At 42.6% G+C, this 24,553-nt stretch overlaps 1 protein-coding gene across 1 annotated transcript in view; it reads left to right on the top strand.

The window, feature by feature from the left end:
* Nucleotides 1–24,553, top strand: part of SESTD1 (SEC14 and spectrin domain containing 1) — a 156,375-nt gene that overhangs the window by 68,620 nt on the left and 63,202 nt on the right. The window contains exons 4-5 of the mRNA XM_088461204.1: nt 4,937–5,027; nt 20,139–20,252. Coding sequence (XP_088317330.1) covers nt 4,937–5,027; nt 20,139–20,252 — 205 coding nt within the window. The remainder of the gene's footprint in view (nt 1–4,936; nt 5,028–20,138; nt 20,253–24,553) is intronic.

The following is a 24,553-nucleotide window of genomic DNA, read 5'->3' on the forward strand; positions in this document are numbered from 1 at the left end:
AACCTTAAAATATCCTCAGAAATAAATCTAGGATGAAGCAATAAAGAAAAGGCTGAATTACCACTGACTCCTGTGGGTGTTCTGGAGCAATCCATCAATTTAAAGCTGAATGTATAACTTTTATTTCAGTTACACCTCCACCTTTATTCTATTTGGAACACCATAAATAATGTCTGGAAAATGCTTTATTTAAAAGGACCAGATTATCCCAGAGCTGATACGTCCGTTTTCAATCCATAGTTGGTGGCCATCTTTGTTAGATTTAATTTGGTTAGTACAGTTCATGGAGGAGAGCAATCTAGCAAACGCACAACTCCACTGAAATGAATAGACCATTGAAAGCAATGGGGGAAAGTACAGGGCCGCAACTGTAGAGTTCCTAGATATTACACAGGGTCTGATTCATAGATGCGTGCTATTAAATAAATACCCACCGAAATTCTCTATATCGAAATTCAATTTGTGGTTTAGTGCAGTACCCATCGTAAAGCATGTGCAGACTGAAAACAATGAAAGTTTGTGTACGGCAAAGACACTTTGTACCTCTGAATCAGGCCTGCAGTGTATTACAGAGAGTATTAATACACATCAGTCTTTATCCTAATGGGGACCACAATCTATATTCTCTACCGCATGGACCCCCAAGCTAGTCAGAAGCCAAGTAACTTACTAGTATGTCTTTTGGAGTGTGGAAGAAAGCTGGAATACCCAGAGGAAACTCACTCAAACAGGGGGAAGTACAACTCTGCATAGATGGAGCCCTGGTCGGAAATTAAACCCTAGCGCTCTGTGGCAACAATGCTTAACCCCTATACCATTGGGTATGTACAGTACACAATGCACTTCCGTAGAGCTGAATTGAGATTTTAAGTTCATTGACATGCTTTAAACGGACCAACAAAGAGTTGGGGCAACCATCCATTGGTACAGATTGACCACACTTTGAACATTCAGGTTGTTTATCCAGAAACAATCGCTACACAACTTTCATGTGTAAGATACTGGATGTGAGGTATAAAGTATAGCGAATATTCCTGTGTGTGACCAAGGCAACGGGGTCTGTGGAAAATGATGGTGAAGGACGTTTTAACAGAGGTGGTAGTCCTGGGAGGTGGTAAGTTATGCTCTTATTTTTGTCATTGAGAGCCTTGGGTGGCGTTGGAACACGATCACAGGATGGTTCCACCTGGTATAGAAGTAATGTTTCTTTAGTAGAATTTTATAATGGTTGGAGGGTAAGAAAGAAAAAGTAATGTTTAGTGGCACATGTCTTTTCAAGATGCTAAAATCAGAGTAAACCTATATAGACATTGGTTAAATCAGGTCACCAAAAGGATGTTATACAGCAATGCTGATTCTATTATATATTATTATGAGGAAAAAAAACATCAGTGACGAATAATGTGCCAAATACATCCAATGAAATGCAAAGATGCTGTTTTTCCCCCAGTGCGCCCCAGCATAATGTGTCATTTAATACGTATACGTAAGCAGGGGAGACGCGGTTTGTCCCTACAGTGACCACGGTGATGAAAATGAATAGCCTAGGGACAGCTGTTACTGTAAGCTGCCTGCCTTCCTTTCTATATAATAGCGTCCCTCTCATTTCCCCTGTGCCCACCTGTTTTTCCTACACATTCTTTCTTCCCAGCCCCACTATAGAATAACTGGTTATTGGTTAGAGGATATGGTGCCTGGACGAGCGATTTTCTGTAACAGACCAAACCTGTAATGCGTTCAGCACCCTGCTTGTTACCTGCTGAAAACGATATCCCTGTGTAGAACGACTAGTGGACTCATGACTTATTTTTAAAGCTTATATTACTAGTTATCATATAGGGTTAATAGGTTTTACTGTGCTTTTATCCAGAAAATATATAGCTGGTGGAAGAAGGGGGGTGGGCACATGGCTGGGGTGGGACAGTGGCGACTTGACATGTGGCCACATCTAGCAAAAATTCGATGTGTGTATGTGATAAAGAATAATGTAAGTGGCGCACAAAGCTCATACAAGAACCAATATAACAAAAATATGTGTAAACATCTGCCCAATAAATATTAATATGGACACTCCCTGATAAGGTGGCTGCCAATCCTTCCAAAAATTGATCTATTTAAAAAATCATTAAAAGGAATAATGGAAATGGTGAAGGAACCAAATGGTGCAGTGTACCAGTTCTAATTTAGAATCTTTGTAGCAGAACGTTCATGGAGAGTCCATGTAATCTTTGAAATCCTGACAGGATCTTCGTGTGTCATACCCCGGAGTATATCTCAATAAAAGAAAATAAAAACAAACATAGGGTCTCATTCAGACCCGCTCGCAAGCGCCTGAGCGCAATCTTGACCATCGCGACCATCATCCTGGCCGCTCGTTAAGGCTGTGGGTGGTAATCCACAGCCCAGCGAGCGGCCAGGAGGCCGGATAATTTTTTAGATGCGGCCGCCCTCATTTAGAGCGAGCGGCTCTGAATGAGGTCCATAGTGTAACCTGATAATAAATATATATATATATATATATATATATATATAATTGTGCCAATTTCACAGCAGTGATGTGATCATGCACAAATAATGTCAAAAAAACACTTCGCTTGTGTATTAGATCCAACAATCACCAGCACCTGAAATATGCAAGCCTCGTACCAACTATAGCTTTTCACAAGTCTGTGTACATAAGGTCTCTCCTCCTTAGGGAACCTTCGACTCCAAAGAACATCCAAACATATATGGAGATATAAAAGAGAGAGCCTCCAGATCGTGTGATACGTTTTCAACACACAGATATTTTAATCAAGAATACAATAAAGACTTGTACAATTTAACAATATAAAATGGGCTTATCTGTCCAAATGTTATGGAGGTGGTTTACAGGAGGTCCAGTTCTCCAGCTCAACGCGTTTCGTCCCACTGTGATCTCTGGGGACTTCTTCAGCAGTAGATTTAGCAAAATCCCTTGCTGGGATTAGACCGTCGGCATCCCGACTGTATACCATTAGTGCCGATGATGATGGGAAAAAAGTGTGGCGGTGTGATGGCAAAGACACTCATGCTGTAGAACATGCGTCACATTAGCATCCCAGTAACATTACATTTGCATTCAGAAGGAGGCAGAGGGGAATATTTACTAAAGTGCAGGTTTTTAGAAGTGGAGATGTTGCCCATAGCGACCAATCAGATTGTACTTAACATTTAACTAGCACCTTCTAGAAGATAATAGCTAGGATCTGATTGGTTGCTATGGGCAGCATCTCCACTTCTAAAAACTCTCACTTTAGTAAATATACCCCAGAGTTTGGATCTGCGTGTGACTCAGAATTAGGCCCTTGGTGTTTAATAAGTTGTTTTCACATGTTTGAACTTTATTAACATCATTTAACCAATTTTAAATAATAGTTTCTACTTAGTTCTCCGTGAATATTGATTTTTCTCACAAAATGTATGTTGGCTCCAACCATTTCATTAAAGTAACTTTTTTTCAGGAAAAAATGTAAAAGAGAATAAAAAATAGTTTAGGAGAATGTTCGGTACATTTGATCTTTTCTCCACACGTATTGTCCAGCCTTCTATACGATTCCTTCCCCATGCCAGATCCATTCTGTTCCTTTAGTCAGATGAGGCAACGTAATGCAGTCAGCTTCTAAAATATAACTGGACAAATCGTTCTAGTGTTAGTTCTGTCCGGAAAACTAACACACCATTCCGGAATGTTACGTGTCCTTCAGTATAATAGTCATTGGCCGCGATTCAATTCAGTGCAATGCTGAATAGCTCTGGGAGGGAGCTCCCGGGGGCTGTATCAATTCAGCGCGCTGTTAAGTCGGAGAATGCTGGTTCTCGCAACTTAACCTGGTTTAGTCGCGAGAACCGGCATTCTCGTACAAATGTGCCGGCCGCGAGGCTGTTAGCGCCACGCTAAGCCAACAAACAGCCACGCGACCGGCACTTCTATCGGATTTCTCCTCACATCCTCAGGGGGGTGCGAGAATAAATCCTTTAGTCGGACCAAACGTCGCACTGAATTGAATAGCTCCGGAAGCTCCCTCCTGGGGCTCTTCAGCATCGCTTTGAATTGAATCGCGGCCATTGAACAGAAATCCCTCCTATTATTAATCTTTTCTATAAATTGTGCTTTAATGTTAAAGATATTGTCACTACTGTAGAGTTTAACCGAGGAATGGCCAAACCTACTGTACACAGTCTACACACTGAACAGAGAACATGATGTGTAATCCGTGTGTCATCTTCTTTTGCTAAACATTTTGCTAATATACCACATGTAAATGCACTGGGGGGACTACACTGAGCTCAAAAAAAACATGGATGGGCATGACTTAGTGTATGTCAGAGATATAAGTCAATTGTGTGCATTAGGAAAGCAATTGTTCAGCATGTAATATCGACTCCTTGCCATGACATAGATCCTGTCCAAGTTCTCACTGAATGACTTTGTGAATCAGATGACGGGACCAATTTTTAAACAATCCCTTTTATCTGATCCTTTTACAAGCCCTGGAAATGGGAGCAGGGTCTGTTAAAAGAACGGGATTAGTGCCTCATGGGAGTTGGAACACAAATGATGGCATGAAGCTTTTTATGTTGGCTACTCAGCTGACAATCTTTTTTTAACTATATTAATTTAATGCAGTGTCAGCTACATTCTCGTCTGTCTGTAGCGAGGGCCCACTTTAGTTATTATATTAAACAAATGTCAATTTGTTTAGTAATCTCCCCCCATGTAAGATTTCAATCAACTAATTCATCCTTATACCCAGTTATTGACTCAAATTCAAACGGAGTAATTCAAAACGAGAGTAGCCTACAGATCAGACTGGTGGAATTGGCTTTTCTTATCTTGTGGAACAATTACCTAATAGTCGATTTGCTTAAGAAATAATAAACAACATTTTCTGAACTTTAATATTTTATTTTCCAGCGACAAGTGCAAGGCCAGGGGCTTTACCGTCATTGTGGACGGAAGGAAGTCGCAGTGGAATATAGTGAAGACTGTTGTTCTCATGTTACAGGTAAATTATTTTTATGGCAGCTTAGTCTGTGTTGATGCTTCAGTCAGGTAGCGGGAATTGACACAGAATAATTTAGACACTAACAATATCTTCTGCTAATAACATAAAGGTGGCCATACACATGGCGATCTGCACACGATCAGCCGATGTGTACGATTTGTGTACGATTTCCCTTGAAACTCTCCCCAGCAGCTCAGCACACGATCTGCACACAATTTGGTGTCCAATCTTCATACGATCTCTCCTGCATCCAGACTGTCACAGTGCATCGTGTCCTAGATTGTCAGATCTGCCCTACTGCACGGCAGATCTGACAATGCGATGTGCGACCTACGGGGACGCGCATCGCATCGTGATCGTGAGTGGTGACTCAGGATTTGGCCATATTTTACACGATCTGTCGTTCCAATGCGTCGGCATCGTCCAGATCGGGTAAAATATTGCTATGTGTGTGGGCAGCATAAGGGATACTTGACATTTTTTTGTTGAAAAACAATTAATATTGCTACACAATATCATAGGCACAACCGATGTTTACAAAGTTATGGATTTGCACTACTCAATACACAGTTCCGAAATTACTATACAGAACTTTAATCTGATGCATTGTACGTAAAAAAAAAAAAGGTAATGCTAATACGCACAACAGCCTGCATATAAATGGCAATCCGCTCTGTAAAACGGGTTGGGTATGGGAGACCGGCAGTCGGGATGCTGGCCGTCAACAGACTGACAGCAACATCTCGATGCTCAGAATCCCTTTACATAAGTATTCTAACCCTCCCTGTTAGTGCCTAAACCTAACCCTCCCCCCTTAGTGCCTAAACCTAACCCTCCCCCCTTAGTGCCTAAACCTAACCCTCCCCCCTTAGTGCCTAAACCTAACCCTCCCCCCTTAGTGCCTAACCCTAACACCCCCCCCCCCGGTGGTGCCTAAACCTAACCTCCCCCTTCCGCAGCCTAACCCCCCGTGGTGCCTAAACCTAACACCCATGTGACTAACAGCTAACCCAGCCCGCTATACATACAATTGGGATGCCGGCTGACGGGATTCTGTCGTCGGCATCTCATCAGATGTCGAGTTTCCGGCGCTGCTGTTCCGGTCGGGATTCCGGCATCGGAATTTCGACCTCCGGCATCCGGTGCAGCGGTAAATTAACTACATCCCTTGTAAAACGTTGCACATAAGATGAAAGGTGATATATTTAATTGTTAGTAGTCTTTTATCAAAAGCTCAGATGTTAGTATAACTTTATATGCAGAAATAAAGCAGCTGTAAGGCAAATTGTAGCAGATTCCTCTGTAATCTAATATCAGCAACTCCGATCAGGAAGCCAAGCTTATATACAGTTCCTATCAGCTGATGGTCTTGTCCAATTACCCAGTTACCAAGAGTAGTTAGTGTAGCTTGTTATCTTGCAAAAAGCTCCAGCGTTAGTATAGGATTAAAATATGCAGGAAAGTTCCTTGTAAGGGTAACAAACAAAACTGATCTAATAGATCGGAAAGACCTTTTACATACCGTGTTTCCCGATAATAAGACCTACCCCGAAAATAAGCCCTACCCTTACTTTTGTAACCCGGTCTAAATTAAGCCCTACCCCGAAAATAAGACCTACCAAAATTCCATTTTGAGCTGGGAACGCTTCAGAGCCCAGCGTTCCCAGTCATGCAGTGCGCGGGTGACGTCATGACGTCACCCGCGCGCTGAGGATCCTGTGCGGCCGCGCCTGCTGGATCATGTTAGATCCAGTCAGCGCGCAAGTGAGAGGGACATCCCGGACGGCGGCGAGCCAGGTAAGTACTGTACTGGTGGGTGGTGCTACAGGGGGGGGGGGCTGCATAAGGGACACTGCTACAAGGGGGCCTGTGAGGGGGGGGCTGCATAAGGGACACTGCTACAAGGAGGCCTGCAAGGGGGGCCTGCATAAGGGGCACTTCTACAAGGGGGCCTGCAAAGGGGGGCCTGCATAAGGGGCACTTGTACAAGGGGGCCTGCATAAGGGGCACTGCTGTCAATGTTAATTAAAATAAGACCTACCCCGAAAATAAGCCCTATGGTGTTTTTTTGAACAAAAAAAAAAAATAAGACAGTGTCTTATTATCGGGGAAACACGGTATATGCTGGTGAATTATAGGACGAATGTAGGATCATTCAACTTCAATTGTAAGAGTACAATACACAGGCCACAACATAATCTGCATAGGGGATGCTTTCCCCACATGAACCATATGATTAATCTACACCTATTGGACGCTCACACTTACTAAGTGTAAACGTTTGATGTGTGCCAGCCTTTGTGTTTTATTGAAAGAGGAAGAACATGGAATCACAGAAGCAGCACATCGTATGCCTTTACCTGGGGCTGTTGTTCCCATGTCCTTGGTGATACAACACATTTTACAGACTGCATCAATATCCCCTTTGGTAACCTCTTAATCTCCCAGGTTTATTTTACCTGCACTACTTCCATCAAACCTATTCAGCGTAGCCTATTAACTGCTTACTTGCTTATATAATGCCAGCCGGAGAAGATTAGGAAAGCTTTGTTCTTCAATTTTTGGGTGTGTTTTATACCAGCCAATCGCTTTTAGAGAGATTTCACAAAATACAAATGTGCATGACTCAGCTGGGTTGGTCACGGGGCCAAAGTGTGCCTTATATACGCTGGGGAAGATCACATTTGTAGCATGTTTTATAGGGCAGCGGCACCTGTAATAACTCCTGTTGTAAATACCTGGGACTTTAGTCTGTCTTCAGTTTGTCTTGTGCAGAAATCACTGCATTGATTAGCTGCTAGCCTGGTAGCTTTAGAAAAGGAAACACCACGGTAGTGTTATATAGTTACCCGTCATTACGATTGCTTCTGGTTCTGAGTGATGCTGAGGCGGGATGATTGATGAAGGCGGCAGACGTCTCGCACTGCTGCAGCCCCCCATGCCTGTCACTCGCACTGTGCGACCAGCAGCAATTAAGATAATGCATTTGCTTTGCCCCTAGGCTTCTTTTCTAATGTAATAGCTCAATGACCTGCTTAAAGGTTAAAAACAGCTGTTCTTCAAAGAGGTGACAGAAGTCAATAATGTCTATAGCTAATGTCTAACATTTAGATGCTAAGAAGAATAAAATACTAAATAAGAATTTACACTTTTTGTGCCCTTATTTGTTTTTGTGGTTTTATAATTATAGTCATTTTCCTACAATGTTTGCAAATAATTCTACTGTACAGGCATTTACTTCACCAAGAGCAGGAACATGGAATATTAGACGTGTGCATCGGCAGGGACACTCTTCTATCTGGGGTTGTGCGGTGCTTCCCGTGTCCTCAGTGACACAACACAGGCAATAGTATACATAAGTAAACGCCAGGTTTATTTTACTACCATTCATTCTGTCAAAACTACATTTCCAAATAATTGTCTTTTAGCGGTTTATCATGCTAGATGGAAAAAAATAATGATCAGAATTTTAATTTACAGTCTTTAAGCTGGGTACACACTATACGATCTATCATCCAGTATATTGTTTTGACGCGGATCGGAACCATATATTGTACACATCGTATAGTGTGTACGCCCGGTCCGTCGTTAATTGCATCGTCCCATCTGCTCGATGCTGCACTTCTGATTGGACGATGCGGTGCACAGTGTGTAGTGTGTACACTCATTCGCACACCCATAAGTTATATTGGTCCAATCTTTCCTCTGAAGATGTCACCTGAACTGCCATTAATCTACACAATGATTGCATAGTGTGTAAAGGGGAGACAATTGGGTGCAATCCCTGGACACACTATATCGTGCTGCTGTTCGGAAGATAGCATTGTGCGTACGCCCTATATTGTGTGTTCTGGGAGTTGGTGAAATTGGGATGACCATCGCATCGTTTCTTACATCGTATAGTGTGTACCCAGCTTTGAGTGGGTTTTACCCAACCATTTGTATAATGCTATAAAGGAGATTACACACACTGCAGATGTTCATTAGTAAAAATATTTATCCATCAACTATACTATACTGGAGGCAGCCTATAAAGGCAATGTATCCTATCATCTCAGTAAGAATTAGGGGGAGGACAAATGGAGCTGTCTCCCGTAGCAACCAATACGATTCCATCTGTCATTTGTCTGGTACATTTTATGAAATGATAGCTAGAATCTAATTGGCTGCTAAAGGGCAACCCATCCACTTGTCCTCTGTAACAGGCTTGATAAATGTCCCACTGTGCGACACAAGTAAGGTATGATTTGCAGAGAGACGACTGCCAGGTGTTATTTACCCACAGGTACTGAAATATGCACATAACTAGCTCACGTAGCACTTTCCCCTACCCTAAAAACACTCTTGAATTACTGTATGCACCACGGTGGACTAGGGCTGACCTCCCAATATCCGGCCAGTTGTACCAATAGTAGGACATCAAAATTGGGATAGTTAGTAAGTATGCATGCTGCTTTCAGTTTACTACAAGTAATGCGTTATGGTTGCACAACTTTTTGCAGGGGCCGGACCCACTTAAAGGGTAAATTCATTTGTTGAAGGACATAAACCCCTCATTTGGGTTGATTTCATTTTCATTTTGTGGCCCATAATCTAATGTACCTAAAACATAATAGCAACTTACATTTATTTTCTTCTAAATAACTTGCTATAGTTTTTTCTTTTTTTCCAGTCATACTGGATCCGGGGGCCCGTGTGCACCGCACACCCTGCACCCATTATAGATACGCCCCTGTGCTGGATGGTCCTTTATTTCATTGATACATATCTAACTGACTGAAATTATTTAGTGAAACACTTAAGAAGGGAAGACGCTTTCGAAAATACATATAATACATCACGTGCTGTACAGGATAGGACATGGGGCGATTTAACGAATGGTGGGCGGGAGCAACGGATTGGGCGCACGCACTATACGATGTATCGTTCTGATCAACATCGAAATATTGCACGGTGTGTACCCAGCTTTCGCCTCCTAGTTAGCGGTTGTACCCTGTTTTGTTTTTGTTTGTTTTGTGTTTATGTCCTTTTTCGCTCTTTGGGTTATTCCCTGCTCTCTCCCCGCTACCCGGCAAAGATTGCTAATTACCTCTATCGCTTCTTAATGACATGAAACTGTGCACTTTTCAGCAGGTACGATGAGCACGAATAAAACTATTAAATGCAGTTTAATGTACAAAATGAATTCTTATTAGCCGTGTTGAAGTATTTATAACCAATTTGTAATATATCCTGGGAGTATTATGTGACCACCCAGGGAAATGATCTAGACAGTTCTTTATTTTTATATTTGACAGTTTTATGAGTTGCTGCAATCCAGCATGCTCGTTAACTTAATGATCACAGAGACACTTCATATACAATGAGTCCACTGATGTTATGTGTGAAAACATATGAGGCTATTTCCCTTTATTTCTTTTTCTACGTGGGCTACATAAATATTCTGCCATCAATCGGTAAATCGGAACCTGTCCCTACTAGCTAAATACCCATATTCCAATTCTCTTAGGGAAACATCTTACTGAAACATAACATTAGGTTACATTAGGGGGCATTTATGATCCTAAATATAGTGTCCCTAGTTTTATTTGTGCTGATGATAATTAAGTTTACATCCAGTTTGTTTTGTTGCTTTGTGGGATCATTGTAAGTTGTTTAGAAACTTAACCTGTTAAAAAGTATTGGGTGTACAGCCATGGCCAAAAGTTTTGAGAATGACAGAAGTATTGGTTTTCACAAAGTTTGCGGCATCAGTGTTTTTAGACCTTTTTGTCAGATGTTACTATGGTATACTGAAGTAAAATTACAAGCATTTCATAAGTGTCAAAGACTTTTATTGACAATTACATTATGTTTCTGCAGAGAGTCAATATTTGCAGTGTTGACCCTTCTTTTTCAAGACCTCTGCAATTTGCCCATGGCATGCTGTGGATCAACGTCTGGGCCACATACTGACTGATGGCCGCCCATTCTTGCCTAATCAATGCTTGGAGTTTGTCAGAATTTGTGGGTTGTTGTTTGTCCACCAGCCTCTTGAGGATTGACCACAAGTTGTCAATGGGATTTTTATCTGGGGAGTTTCCTGGCCATGGACCCAAAATTTAGATGTTTTGTTCCCCGAGCCACTTAGTTATCAGTTTTGCCTTATGGCAAGGTGCTCCATCATGCTGGAAAAGGCATTGTTCATCACCAAACTGTTCTTGGATGGTTGGGAGAAATTGTTCTTGGAGGATGTTTTGGTACCATTCTTTATTCATGGCTGTGTTCTTAGGCAAATTGTGAGTGAGTCCACTCCCTTGGCTGAGAAGCTACCCCACACATGAATGGTCACAGGATGCTTTACTGTTGGCATGACACAGGACTGATGGTAGCGTAACCTTTTCTTCTGCGGAGAAGCGTTTTTCCAGATGCGCCAAACAATCTGAAAGGGGATTTATCAGAGAAAATAACTTTACCCCAGTCCTCAGCAGTCCAATCCCTGTACCTTTTGCAGAATATCAGTCTTTCCCTGATGTTTTTCCTGGACAGAAGTGGCTTCTTTGCTGCCCTTCTTGACACCAGGCCATTCTCCCTAAGTTTGCCTCACTGTACGTGAAGATGCACTCACACCTGTCTGCTGCCATTCCTGTGCAAGCTCTGCACTGGTGGTGCCCCGATCCCTCAGCTGAATCAACTTTAGGAGACGGTCCTGGCGCTTGCTGGATGTTCTTGGGCGCCCTGAATCCTCCTTCAGAACTATTGAACCTCTCTCCTTGTAGTTCTTGATGATCCGATAAATGGCTGATTTAGGTGCAATCTTACTAACAGCAATATCCTTGCCTGTGAGGCCCTTTTTGTGCAAAGGAATGTTGATTGCACGTGTTTCCTTGTAGGTAACCATGGTTAACAGAGGAAGAACAATGATTTCAAGCTCCACCCTCCTTTTAAAGCTTCCAGTCTGTTGTTCTAACTCAATCAGCATGACAGAGTGATCTCCAGCCTTGTCCTCGTCAACACTCTCACCTGTGTTAACGAGAGAATCACTGACATGTCAGCTGGTCTTGGCGGGGCTGAAATTTAGTGGAAATGTTGTTTTTGGGATTAAGTTCATTGTCATGGCAAAGAGGGACATTTCAATTAATTGTAATTCATCTGATCGCTCTTCATAACATTCTGGAGTATATGCAAATTGCCATCATAAAAACTGAAACAGCAGACTTTGTGAAAACCAATACTTGTGTCATTCTCTAAACTTTTGGCCAGGCTGTAATTTGAGGCATAATATCTGTAACTGTTACGTCAGTATTCCTCCTAACGTCCTGTTCTCAATTATTGTAATTAGTGTTCCCTATAAGGTACACATTCTACCTAAGTAGCTAATGTCTTTGGCGGTATCTCTTCTCTGAATTCATATATATATATATATATATATATATATTAATAATAATATATAATTAGTTTTTTATTTTTGTGGCATCAACTAAATTTTTTCCATAGCAGTAGGTGAGCCATGTTTTTGTTTTTAAACTTTACCTGTTTGTATGCCATAATCAGGCATAAGTTCAAAGTTCCTAAATGACCTTTCTGAAGGCCAAAGCAAGAGATGGCCTACCTGGGAATCAGAACCAGCAAGTCATTCTGTTGGGAAACTCTTCTTTTTGGGTTTCTGATCAGTAGCACTTGGGGCACCAGAAAAATTGTATACTTGCATACCATTACTATAAACGTATTCCTTGCTACTTTTACTGTACGTGATGGGAATATACGAGGTGTGGCTATTAAATAACGAGATTGATGCTATAATTTGTGTTTAATTAAGTACACTTCAGCTTGGTTCCCCTTCTAAAGATGTGTCCACATACATCTAGCCTCCTAACCCGTTAAACAGCCTTTCTAGTTGCGCCATGCCGTGGCGTGACTTGGTAGTGCCAAGTGTCTTTTCGTGCAACTTTTTCCCTTCAAATGCGTCTTATATTCACAGTGAAGAGAATAGGACGCACACGCAGCTTCTGGTTGTTTATGAAATGATATGCGGCATGCCTATATTCTGTGCGCGACGGCGGGTGTATCTTCATGCGAAATGCTACGTTACAGAGTCAGCGGCGGTGACACTGTAACGTAGCATTTCACATACAGATACAGTCGCACACAGAATTATGGGCATGCCGCATATCATTTTAATCAGCAGAAGCTGCGTGTGCGTCCTATTCGCTTCACTGTGACGAATTTGAAGGGGAAAATATGCTCAGCGCTACCGAGTCTCACGGCGCTCATGCGTTATATGGAACGCGACTTGTAGTGCACGAAGGAATAGATGTATATGGACACATCTGTATGTATTCCCCTTGTGCATCCACACACCACTGCATTCTTATTTCCCATAGGTCAAATCTATTCCCTCTCAGCTGGCTCAACCACTCCGTCATTTTCTTCTTTACCTTAGTAACTGATGCAAAATGAGTTACCTTAGGATTTGACTTTAGGGAAAAGAAAGAAGTCACGCGGTGCTAAGTCTGGCGGGTATGTAGTTATGTGACCAGCGAGGCCGCCGGTCACAATCCCGACGGCAGAATGCCGGCTAGAGATTCATGATAGACGTCGAGATACCGACGCCGGAATCTAGGATGACGCGGACCCGAACGAGGTAAGTCCGGGGCGTCCGTCCTCTTAGCTGTGCAGGGTTGATGGTTAGGTTTAGAGGGGGGGGGGAGGGGAGATGGTTAGGTTACTTACGTGCCGCTGTCGGTAATTCCTCCCTTTGGCCAGCCGCCATCAGGACTTGAACCGGCGACTAAACAGCGGCCGGCATTTCAATCTTATTCCGTCTGGCGAGTATGGAGGGTGTTCTGGCACTGCAATCGGTTTCTCTGTTTTCTTGTCTACTTGTACGCTGGAAATATAACTGTTGATAAGTTTTGCGGAATCCATGTGCACAATATATTGAGTAAAAGGAAACATTGATACGAACATCTGGTGGGAGTGTGGTAACTAGGCTAGAATTTGGGAAATCCTGTTTTGTTTTGTTTTTCCACTCTTATCCCCTGGTACAGCAGCATCGTGATGTGACTGCAGTGGAAGACTTGTTGTATAGGGAAATACTGAAACATTGTCACATTAATGAGAAATCTGCTATTTTACCTCCATTCTTGCAGATGTTTCTGCTATAAAGTTGTATCTGATATACATTGGGGTAATTACATTTGTGTTATAAATTGTTAAATAAAGATTGCAGTGTGTTCATGTTATACAGCGAGGAAGTTGAGCAACAGACAATGTAGACTTTTCTCTAAATCCACAATTAGCAGTTGCTGGTTTGTTTATTCTATGACAGTTAGAGTTTAGATGGCATTTTGGCTGTATTGCACATTGCAGAAGTAATTAGTTCTCATATTGTCATCTACACAAGTGCTCTATGAAACTGTTTCCCCCCAGGGTATTTGAGCATGACATGGGGATTTTAGGAGACTAAATGTGCCCTACAGACAGACCTTTTCCATGATTGGGGAGCATCGGTGTAAGGTTAGGAGTCTTCCGCTCAGGAGTTTAATTGCTGTAAAGTAATCCTCACTGGGGAAGTGAATAACATTAAGAAGACTTAAATCCCCTATTAGTGCCTCTATCCAAGTATGCATCTCCATAGAGGTAGCCATGCTGTTGGGTAACACATTAACACAATGTTATGTAAATGGTAATCCCTGAAGCAGAAACTCCTGTTGTTGTATTTATTCATGGTATAGATGAATGGAAGATGCTTTGTGTGTCCTATGCTTTTAAATGTCCACCTTACAAAAATAAAATATCTCTATGGCTGTTTGTCGTATTGATCTGGATCGCTGCATGTTGTGATACGGTATCCGGTCAAAGGGTCGACAGTAATTGTGTTGACATTCATAATTGTTGACAACACAGTGTCAACACGGTTCAAACTGTTAATAGGTGACTTTGAGTGTCGACATATTCACAATGTCGACATAATGGTCGACATGCTGAGAATGCAGACGGTTAGGCTGCATTGTAGGAGTTATGAGAGATTAGGATTAGACACTAGCGGAGTGACTGTCACATGGCCAACAGGACCCAGAAGAAGACGCTGGAGCCACCACCGGGAGAAGGTCTATAAGCCTCTTACAGGTTAGGAGATGATTTTTTTTTTTTTTGTGCGAAGTTTATTATATACTCAATACCAAACCGCCTATCTGGATTGACAGTATTTATAGTTACAATGATAAACTAGAGACTGCGTTACGATTAAGGTACGCAAATCTAGGCTCTTGATTTGGCTGAGGAAGTCAAGGGATACCAACTTTATAGTTTGTGCACCGTACAGTCTGCCTGGGATGTCAGCTTACCCATGAACCAAATATAGTTCCATCGTTTATTATATTCTACCTCTACAAAACAGATTAGTACCAGTTAATTTTAAATGTTTTAGTGCTTTGCAATTTGAGGCACACACAGAACGACAATGCCAACAATTCGACGGTTTGGAACAATAAATCGGTAATATCGTTCCATGTGTGTGCACGACATCGTACATTGCACGCTACAGTGGGGGTCGTCCGTCGCTTCGCCTGATTTTTTTTGCATGTTCAAAAGAGCAGGCGAATTGACTGACGATCCCATGCAGTGCTATGGGGAGGGTGGCATGTCAGGTTCCGGATCGCCCCATGTGTAGGGACCGCCCGATATGTCAGCCCACGGATCGTCAGTCGCATCGGTGGGTACACATCGTACCGTATGTACCCACCTTGACTTGGCAGTTTTTTTTTCTGGTATTTAATAATGCCCATAAAGATGGACTTCTATTTATGTCTGCTTCAGTTACATACTCTGAAGTACAAATTTCCCCAGGCACAGCTATTAGATGACAATCGTGGTTGGCCAGGAAATGATGCATAGAACAATGGGAGACAAAGTGATTTGTCACAGATCACAAGAATCAGAAACTGTGCTTTAAACCAGTGGTCAGTCAGTAGCCCTCTTACGCTCCTGGTTCTGCAGAGGCTCTCTTACCTTCATCACTGAGTGAGCCCAGTCTACAATACAGGTGTTTGTCCTACACGCTCCTCTGTGTGTAAACTGATCTTCTCAGCAGAGAACAGGCCGCACTCACAACAATGAAGCTGCCCATACACTGTGCGATATGCACCTTACGACGCGACGGGGGATTCGACGGCCGACATATCGGGTGGTTCCCACACAATGTGAGATCGGGTGGACGAACGCCCAATATGCCCCCCCCCCCGTGCATAGCGCAGCATGGGCTCGCACATCGCGTCCCCGGATCAACTGAACCTGCAGTAAGATCTGGAGGTGCGATGTACGACCCCATGGGTGCGCGCACTGGCCGATAACGTGCCCATACACGGTATGATATAGCAGGAAAATTGTACCAATCCGTCGGATCGGCTGCTATATCACATCGCAAGTGCTTGAAAAGAGCTGTGATTAATATAGGTTGGTTTAAGGTCCAGCCCTGTATCTTGTTACCAGCTGAAAGTGCTAAATTATGGATTGCAATGTGAACTGCTGGGAATAGCACTTTGTGAGGCTTTTATATCAGATCATCTACATTTGTTTGTTCTCCATATCTCCTGTTGATTTGGTGGAAAATTCATCCCTTCCTGATAACTATATGACTTTTCTTCATTGCTTTTAGTGTAATGTTAAAGCTGGTGTTTGGGAAACGACCTTTTATAATAGCCTTATGATGCTCGGGAATAGATAATATGGAATAATATCTTACCCACATAGGGCCGTATTCAATTAGTTGCGAAAAGTCCCGTTTGTCGAAAGCTATCGTCACATTCGGCAGCTTTGACGCTATCTTTTTGCGCACTTTCTCAATGCGCGCTCACGCGTTTTGGCCTATCCAATTGCAAAATACGCGAAAACGCGTACGTGCGAAAACTGCAAATGGCAAAACAAGCGAAAAGTACAGCACATTTTGAGGAAATCATAAAACCCCATAAAAAGCCTAACTGACACTGGAAATCAATATAGAAGTGTATTAATAGCCCTAATAAAAGTATTTGGGTTCTTAAAGTGAGTTAACTGGCTGTTATATGCATATTTGCATAAATGTGAAATATTTTATAAAGCAATTTCTTTTGGGAAAAAATAATTGTTGTAGTCAAATTGGGGGTACACTAAAATGGGTGCTAGTGTATTTTCGTGTCTATAAAGTGCAGTTTTAATTTTTTTTAAAAAATATACCTGCTGCTGCCACCTGCAATCCTAAAAACACCTGTCCTATCCATACAGCCCCCCAAAATACCTGACCCAGTACTTTACACCCATTTTCCAACACTTTCTACATTTTCACCCCAAAAGTGACATGTCATTATGAGGGGAAATTAAGCTATTTATTTTTTTGCCTAATTAGACATAAGGGGGGGGGGGGGGGGTGCCCAAAGGGTTCTGAACCAAGTCCCAACATTTTTAGGAAAAAATAGAGATTTTGCACATTATGAGGGGTATTCAATATGAAAGGTTAACTTCCCTGGCGAAGTTAACGTTTCATATCGGAGTTTTTTTCTGCGTAAAGGTATGGTGCGCGCTCCCGCTTATCCCCGTATTCAAAATAAAATTAACGAAAACTGGAAACTCCGAAGTTGGATTTGCGTAAAGTTACGAATTCTTCCTTAAAATAATTGTAAGACGCCCCTAAAGTTGTAAAAATATGGGGGAACACTATGGGTACCCCCGTTTTAGCCTTTAAATGAAAGTCGGTGATTTAAATAGCCGCAGCAGGTGTTTTTTTTCCGACATTGAAGAAGTGATGCAGAGGAGCACTTAGGTAATTTTTTTCGTTTTTTTAAGTGGTCCCATCAAATTTGGGGTACATGAAAATGGGTACTAGCATATTTTTAAGTCCCCAAAGTCAGTTTTTAAAAATTCTGCATTTGTGCACCTGCCGCTATAATTCTATTCTAGAAAACATCTGCCGCATACTTGCAGAATAGCCCTGAACCTATTTCCCTATTTTTAAACACTTTTTTCCCATTTTTTTTTTTTTGCACCCCAATTTTGAAATTAATTTTTTGGGGTGTCCCTATATTTTTTATAAACTTTTTTTGACACAGTTCTTTTTTAAATGTCAATCTCAGGGGTGCAGGCTATTTTTTTTTTAAGCCTGCACCCCTAAACCCTAATTCTGCACTTTTTTTCGACACCTATTCAATGGTGAAAAGTTATCACCGCTTTTTATCAAAGACTTTTCAAAACTGCGATAAGTCTTTGAAATTGAATACGGTGTAAAACTAAAACCAATGATATTAACGCAAAAAGTTAAAAAGTGCGAAATTAACGCAAAAAACGATGTTATCGCACCCATATTGAATACCCCTATATATCGCCTGCCTCTGGTGAAAACTTTTCGCCGGCTTCTGCCTATGGAGTTTTCCCATTTTCACCGAACGCGCCCATAATGTGAATCGTTGAAGCCTCTCTGATTCTTTCAAACAAAATAAATAATTTGCGTTTTCTAAATATTTTGTTAACGTCTCATTTTTGTTAAGGGTAATTACTCTGGTACCGTAGTTTAATTTCTATATATTAAAAATGTGTTTTTCCTACATTTCTGTGAGATCTAATTTAGCCAATGACAGACGCCCACAAATGCATTAAACGAGTACCCTTCCTCAACCCCCACCCCCCCCACCCCCCTGCCGCGACTAAGCGCTAATACTGCCCGGTTTACCTTTGTTCAGGAAGCAGTCTGTCTAGATTCCGGTGTCGGGATAAAGACGGGCGTCAGTATTTTGACTCCTGTCTTTAGTCCCGTGTCGGGATTTAGACGCCGGGATTTAGTCAGACGGCTATCTCGCCTTCAGCATTTTGACTGTATCCCTATTAAATGTGTAATGCACTAAATGTACATATTTGTCATATTAGTTACAATTTGGCATCATCTGAGTATACAGCTATGAGTGTCCGACACTGCGACGCAGCCTTGGAATCCCCTGGCTGGCCCATCCTGCTGCACAGTGCATTCTATGTATCGGGCTAATCCCAAAGGGCTCTTATCAAATGTGTTATTGTTTGCTAGATAGAGAATTATCAACTATTTATATTTTGTAAATTGAGCCTTCTCTTTGCCTACTCCCTAAACCTCTCAGACTGGAGAATTGCTTCTGCACTCAGTAGTACTTAATGAATGTGAAATGAGTGGAGACCATGTGCCATTGCCTGAATCTGTCTAAAACAGAACCCTAGAGCATGTACAATTTTGGAGGTGTGTGATGGGACTCTCGTCATCCTGCTGGTTGCAATGGGAGAAGTTGTTTCTCATTTAAGATGACCAGCTGCCTGTAAACTGTATTTATATGGGCATGGAGCTCCTAGGCAGGGGGTGCGAGTGGGTACTAATTACCTGGGCCCGGGCTTGTTGGGGGGTCCTGTGTCTGCCCTCCCCAGTAACACTTCTTACCTGTCAGCCGAGCAGCAGCAGTCTCTCCCCGCCCGCATGATGTGGGGGGGGAGCGATTGGCCCCATGCATATTTTTTGTAGGGCCTCAACTTCACTACTCCCCCCTTCCCAGTACCCAGGTCTGCCCCCACTCTCTACAGCCCTGCTCCTAGGCAGCGTCTAATATCTCTATATTTTTCCCCCTACTTGTTCTCATATCTTTTCCCATTAACCAAAGCTCCTGTTAGATGACCCTCATTTGTGTTTTGCTGGGTTGGCACTTTAAATGGAATAATAGACACTAATGAGATAAGAAGGTATACGTTCGCAATGTCGGCATTTAGAATGCCGTAATTGTCGACATGTCTATAGCCTATTTTAGGGTTAGGCTGCAATGAGGGTGCAGATCCGCAATACGCACCGCCACTAGGGGCATCTGCACGTCCGACATCTTGTCCATGTCAACATTGAATGTCATCAATAACAAATTTTCCCACATTCTATACGAATAGGGCTTTGCTATATTTGTGTTTTTATGTAAATCTGCTGTGTATATGTATGATGAGGAATACAGAAAAGTACATTACTTCCTTTTGTTTATGTACAATAAATGATAAAATCTTGCTGGTGACCGGTGCCTCCGTTTGCTTTCTTGATTGTCAGCCTTTGAACCTCTCTGTGCTGCATGAATGCTGTAATTCCGTTTCCGTGTTCTCTTACAGAATGTAGTCCCGGCTGAGGTCTCTCTAGTGTGCGTGGTGAAGCCAGATGAGTTCTGGGACAAGAAAGTAACACATTTCTGCTTCTGGAAAGAAAAAGATCGATTGGGGTTTGAGGTATGTTTGTTGGACATTTACTGTACATCAAATCGTGTTATTGTTAAGCTGGTGACACAATTGAACCAACTCTATACTGCCTGCTGTCTCATATCAATATATAGAAAAAAACAAAAGTACTGCTTAGGAACATGGCATTTGTTTTACTTATATCACCCAGGTGTTAGGTGATGGACCCTAGATGCCGTCTTATTGGGTGGTTAATCTGTCCATTTAGGCGCAATCCATAGTCTTGTTTTCTAGTCCTTACCAGACTTGAATGTACTACTCATAAAACGGACAAGTGGTGATGTTACCCATAGCAACCAATCAGATTCCAGCTATCATTTCTCTATTGCATTCTAGAAAATGATGCAGGGAATCTGATTGGTAGCTATGGGCAACATCAGCACTTTTCTGTTTTGGAGGCTTTAGTAAATATACCCCATGATATATAAGATGGGGAGGTCCAGCAGTGTTGCAGCATGTGGCTCGGTATCACAATACATCCATTCATCTACCAGTGTGAACTGAAGCCACAGACCTGCTACATTATACCTATAACACAATTATAGAAATGTATCCTAATTTAAACTCCCTGAACTCTGATTAACCACAGTACTGAATATATGTATTAGTGACCTGACCAGCTGCTTTCCTTCCTATAAGCTGATTGTAAATAATGTTATTTTGGGCTGGCTGAGGCAAGTATTATCATTTGTTTTAATGGATTGCAGTGATCGGAAATTGGAAATGATTCCTTTGAGCTCATAGCAAATCTCATGCCTGATTCATATGTTCACAAGGATTACAGCTGACCAGTTTGATCAAACACAGAAATGCAAACATCCCAGCCACAAGCTATCTATCTATCTATCTATCTGGCAGCACAGACTGTGTAATGGTTAGCATTACTGCCTCACAGCACTGAGGTCGTGGGTTCAATTCCCACTTCGGCCCTAACTGTGTAGAGTTTGTATATTCTCCCTGTGCTTGCGTGGGTTTCCTCCGGGTACTCCAGTTTCCTCCCACACTCCAAAAATATTCTGGTAGGTTAATTTGGCTCCTAACAAATAAAAAAAAAAAAAACTCTAGTGTGTATGCGTGTGAGCATGTGATAGGGAATATAGATTGTAAGCTCCGATCGGGGCAGGGACTGATGTGAATGGCCAAATATTCTCTGTAAAGCGCTGCGTAATATGTGTGCGCTATACAAATAACTGGTAGATAGATAGATAATAAATAAATAATAAATGTATCTATCTTATCTATCGATCGTGTAGACCAGTGGTTCTCAAACTTGGTCCTCAGGACACAGGTCACGTTTTCTAGGTCACCTAGCAGGTGCACAAGTGTAGTCATTACTCACGGACACATTTTAAAAGATCCACAGGTGGAGCTAATTATTTCATGTGCGATTCTGTGAGGAGACCTGGAAAACATGCACTGTTGGGGGTCCTATTACAGATTATTATAACTCTGTTAGGACACACTGCATCCCTATTTATTGTCCATGCTAAGACTATACTGCATCGCGCTCTATGGCAGACTTCCTCCATTTCAAATTTATTCTCTCATCCTATAGTGCTGCCCTGTCCCTCTCCAAACAATCATATTTCAAGAACCTCATCTCCTCCCAGTCCGCAAACCCCTGGCTTCTCTTTGCCACTTTCAACTCCCTCCTCTGCCCTTGTCCTCCTCTCCTCCCCTCCTCGCTCTCTGCCCTTGACTTTGCCACCTACTTTACATCTAAAATTGACTCCATACGTGAGGACACCTTATCCCATCAGACCCTCAGCACTCCTGCCCCTCGCTTCCCTGACCACCCCTACCCTTCTGTCTCACCAACTCTGACATCCTTCTCCCCTGTTTCTGGAGAGGAAGTCATGGCCCTCATCCGGTCCTCCCCTCCTTCCACCTCCCCCCTTGACCCTATCCCTTCCCGTCTCCTCTGTTACCTGTCTCCCTCTGCCTGTTCCCATCTTGCCCACCTCCTCAATCTTTCCCTATCATCTGGCACTGTCCCTTCTGCATTCAAACATGCCCTTGTCTTCCCCATTCTTAAAAAACCTACCCTGGGTCCTAACATACTCTCCACCTACCGACCCATCTCTCTCCTCCCTTTTGCTTCCAAACTACTTGAGCGTATTGCTTACAACCGCCTTACCACCTTTCTTTCTTCCCACTCCCTCCTTGACTCATTTCAATCTGGCTTCCGTTCTCTCCACTCCACTGAAACTGCCCTCACGAAAGTCAGCAATGACCTCCTTGCTGCCAAATCCAAGGGCCACTACTCTCTGCTCATTATCCTTGACCTCTCTGCTGCATTTGACACTGTAGACCACCCTATCGTCCTGCAAATCCTTCACTCTCTTGGTTTCCGTGGCATTGCCCTCTCCTGGCTATCCTCCTACCTCTCTGATCGTTCCTTCTCTGTCTTCTCTCAGGACTCCCCTTCCCCCCCACTTCCACTAACAGTAGGAGTTCCCCAAGGTTCTGTTCTCTGACCTCTCCTTTTCTCCCTATATACGTCCTCTCTAGGTGAACTCATTAACTCTTTTGACCTCCAATATCATCTCTCTGCTGATGATACTCAAATTTACCTTTCCACCCCTCTCCTCTCCCACTTGCTTCTTACCCGTATCTCCAACTGTCTCTCTGCTATCTCTTCTTGGATGTCCCAGCGCTTTCTTAAACTTAACATGTCTAAGACTGAGCTGATCATCTTCCCACCCTCTTCCATTACCTCACTTCCCACAATTTCTTTATCTATTGATGGCACAACTATCTACTCTATCCCCAAAGTGTGCTGTCTTGGAGTTATCCTAGACTCCTCCCTCTCCTTTAAACCACACATTCAGCACCTCTCGCAGTCCTGCTGCTTCCACCAAAAAAATATTTCCAGGATTAGACCCTTCCTCACCCAGGATGCCACTAAAACCCTCATCCACTCACTGGTCATCTCCAGATTGGACTACTGTAACCTTCTCCTAGCTGGCCTCCCAGTCTCCCACCTCTCTCCACTACAATTGGTCCTCAATGCTGCTGCTCGGCTCATCTTCCTCTCCAGACGTTCTACATCTGCTTCCCCTCTCCTTCAAGCCCTACACTGGCTCCCCTTCCCCTTCAGATGCCAATTCAAGATTCTTACACTCGCCTACAAAGCCCTCACTAAATCCTCCCCCACATACATTTCTGACCTCCTCTCCCTTCATACTCCCGCCCGTCCAGTTCGCTCAACAAATGCTTGCTGTCTCTCTTGCCAACTGATTACTTCCTCCCACTCCCGGCTCCAAGATTTTGCCCGTGCTGCTCCCTACCTTCCTCTCCCTCTCCCTATCAGACTCCCCACCTCACTGCATATCTTCAAACGGGCTCTTAAGACCCACTACTTCATCAAGGCCTTCCAGCTCTCATCCTAACCCACATAATACTCTCTCCTCCCTATCTTCCTCTTCTGTGTCACGCCTGTCTGTCTGCCCCTCCCCTTTAGAATGTAAGCTCTCACGAGCAGGGACCTGTTCCCTCATGTACTTCTCCTTACACTTTCTTCTACTCCTTACTCCTCATAAGGGCACCTAACACATCTCTGCCAACTCCCTGCTGCTTATTGTGAGTGTTTTAATCACTATTGCAGCAATATATTTAAAGTCCTTCACTGTACTGTAATTTACTTGTTTTTTTTTTTTTTGTTCACTTATTAGTTTTATGCACTATGTAAGGCACTGCGGAACACTTGTGGCACCATATAAATAAAGGATAATAATAATGTATGCTTTTAGCCCATACAGATGTAACTGTATGGGTGAGTTCATTTACTCAGTACTGTTACCAGTGGTGACCAGTCCAGTCCCCAGTGCATGTATGTAGCATATAGAAGGCTGCGAATAGCCGCATAGAACATCTACAATGCAATATCCAGCTCTGTCTTGTGTTTGCAGAGAGATGATACAGTTAAGCATACAGAGGCTTGTGCTGGATATACTGTACGTCACACAATACACTTTTCATCTTGAATCCTTAAGTGACTTTTATTATACCTTGGCTAAGCGTATATTACAAGGGGGGGAGGGGCGCAGTACTTCCTGTCACTGCTCATTGGGGATAGTTCTGCTGCTTCATTAATAATAAATCTTACAGCAGCCTCTTAATATGACTGAACTTGTTGCTTTAGTTAGTGGAGGATTGAATCTACCATTTGTTCAGACTGTAAATTTAAAACAAGGTTTTGCGTACTGTAGAAGAATCCCAGATAATTTGAAGTCTAGTATTTGGTTATTTGGTAATATTCAAGAAGTGACCAGTAAATCCTGAGCTTTGAT

This window comes from Taudactylus pleione, unplaced genomic scaffold (genome assembly GCF_031769625.1).
Source record: "Taudactylus pleione unplaced genomic scaffold, aTauple2 ptg001027l, whole genome shotgun sequence".
NCBI classification, from domain to species: domain Eukaryota; kingdom Metazoa; phylum Chordata; class Amphibia; order Anura; family Myobatrachidae; genus Taudactylus; species Taudactylus pleione.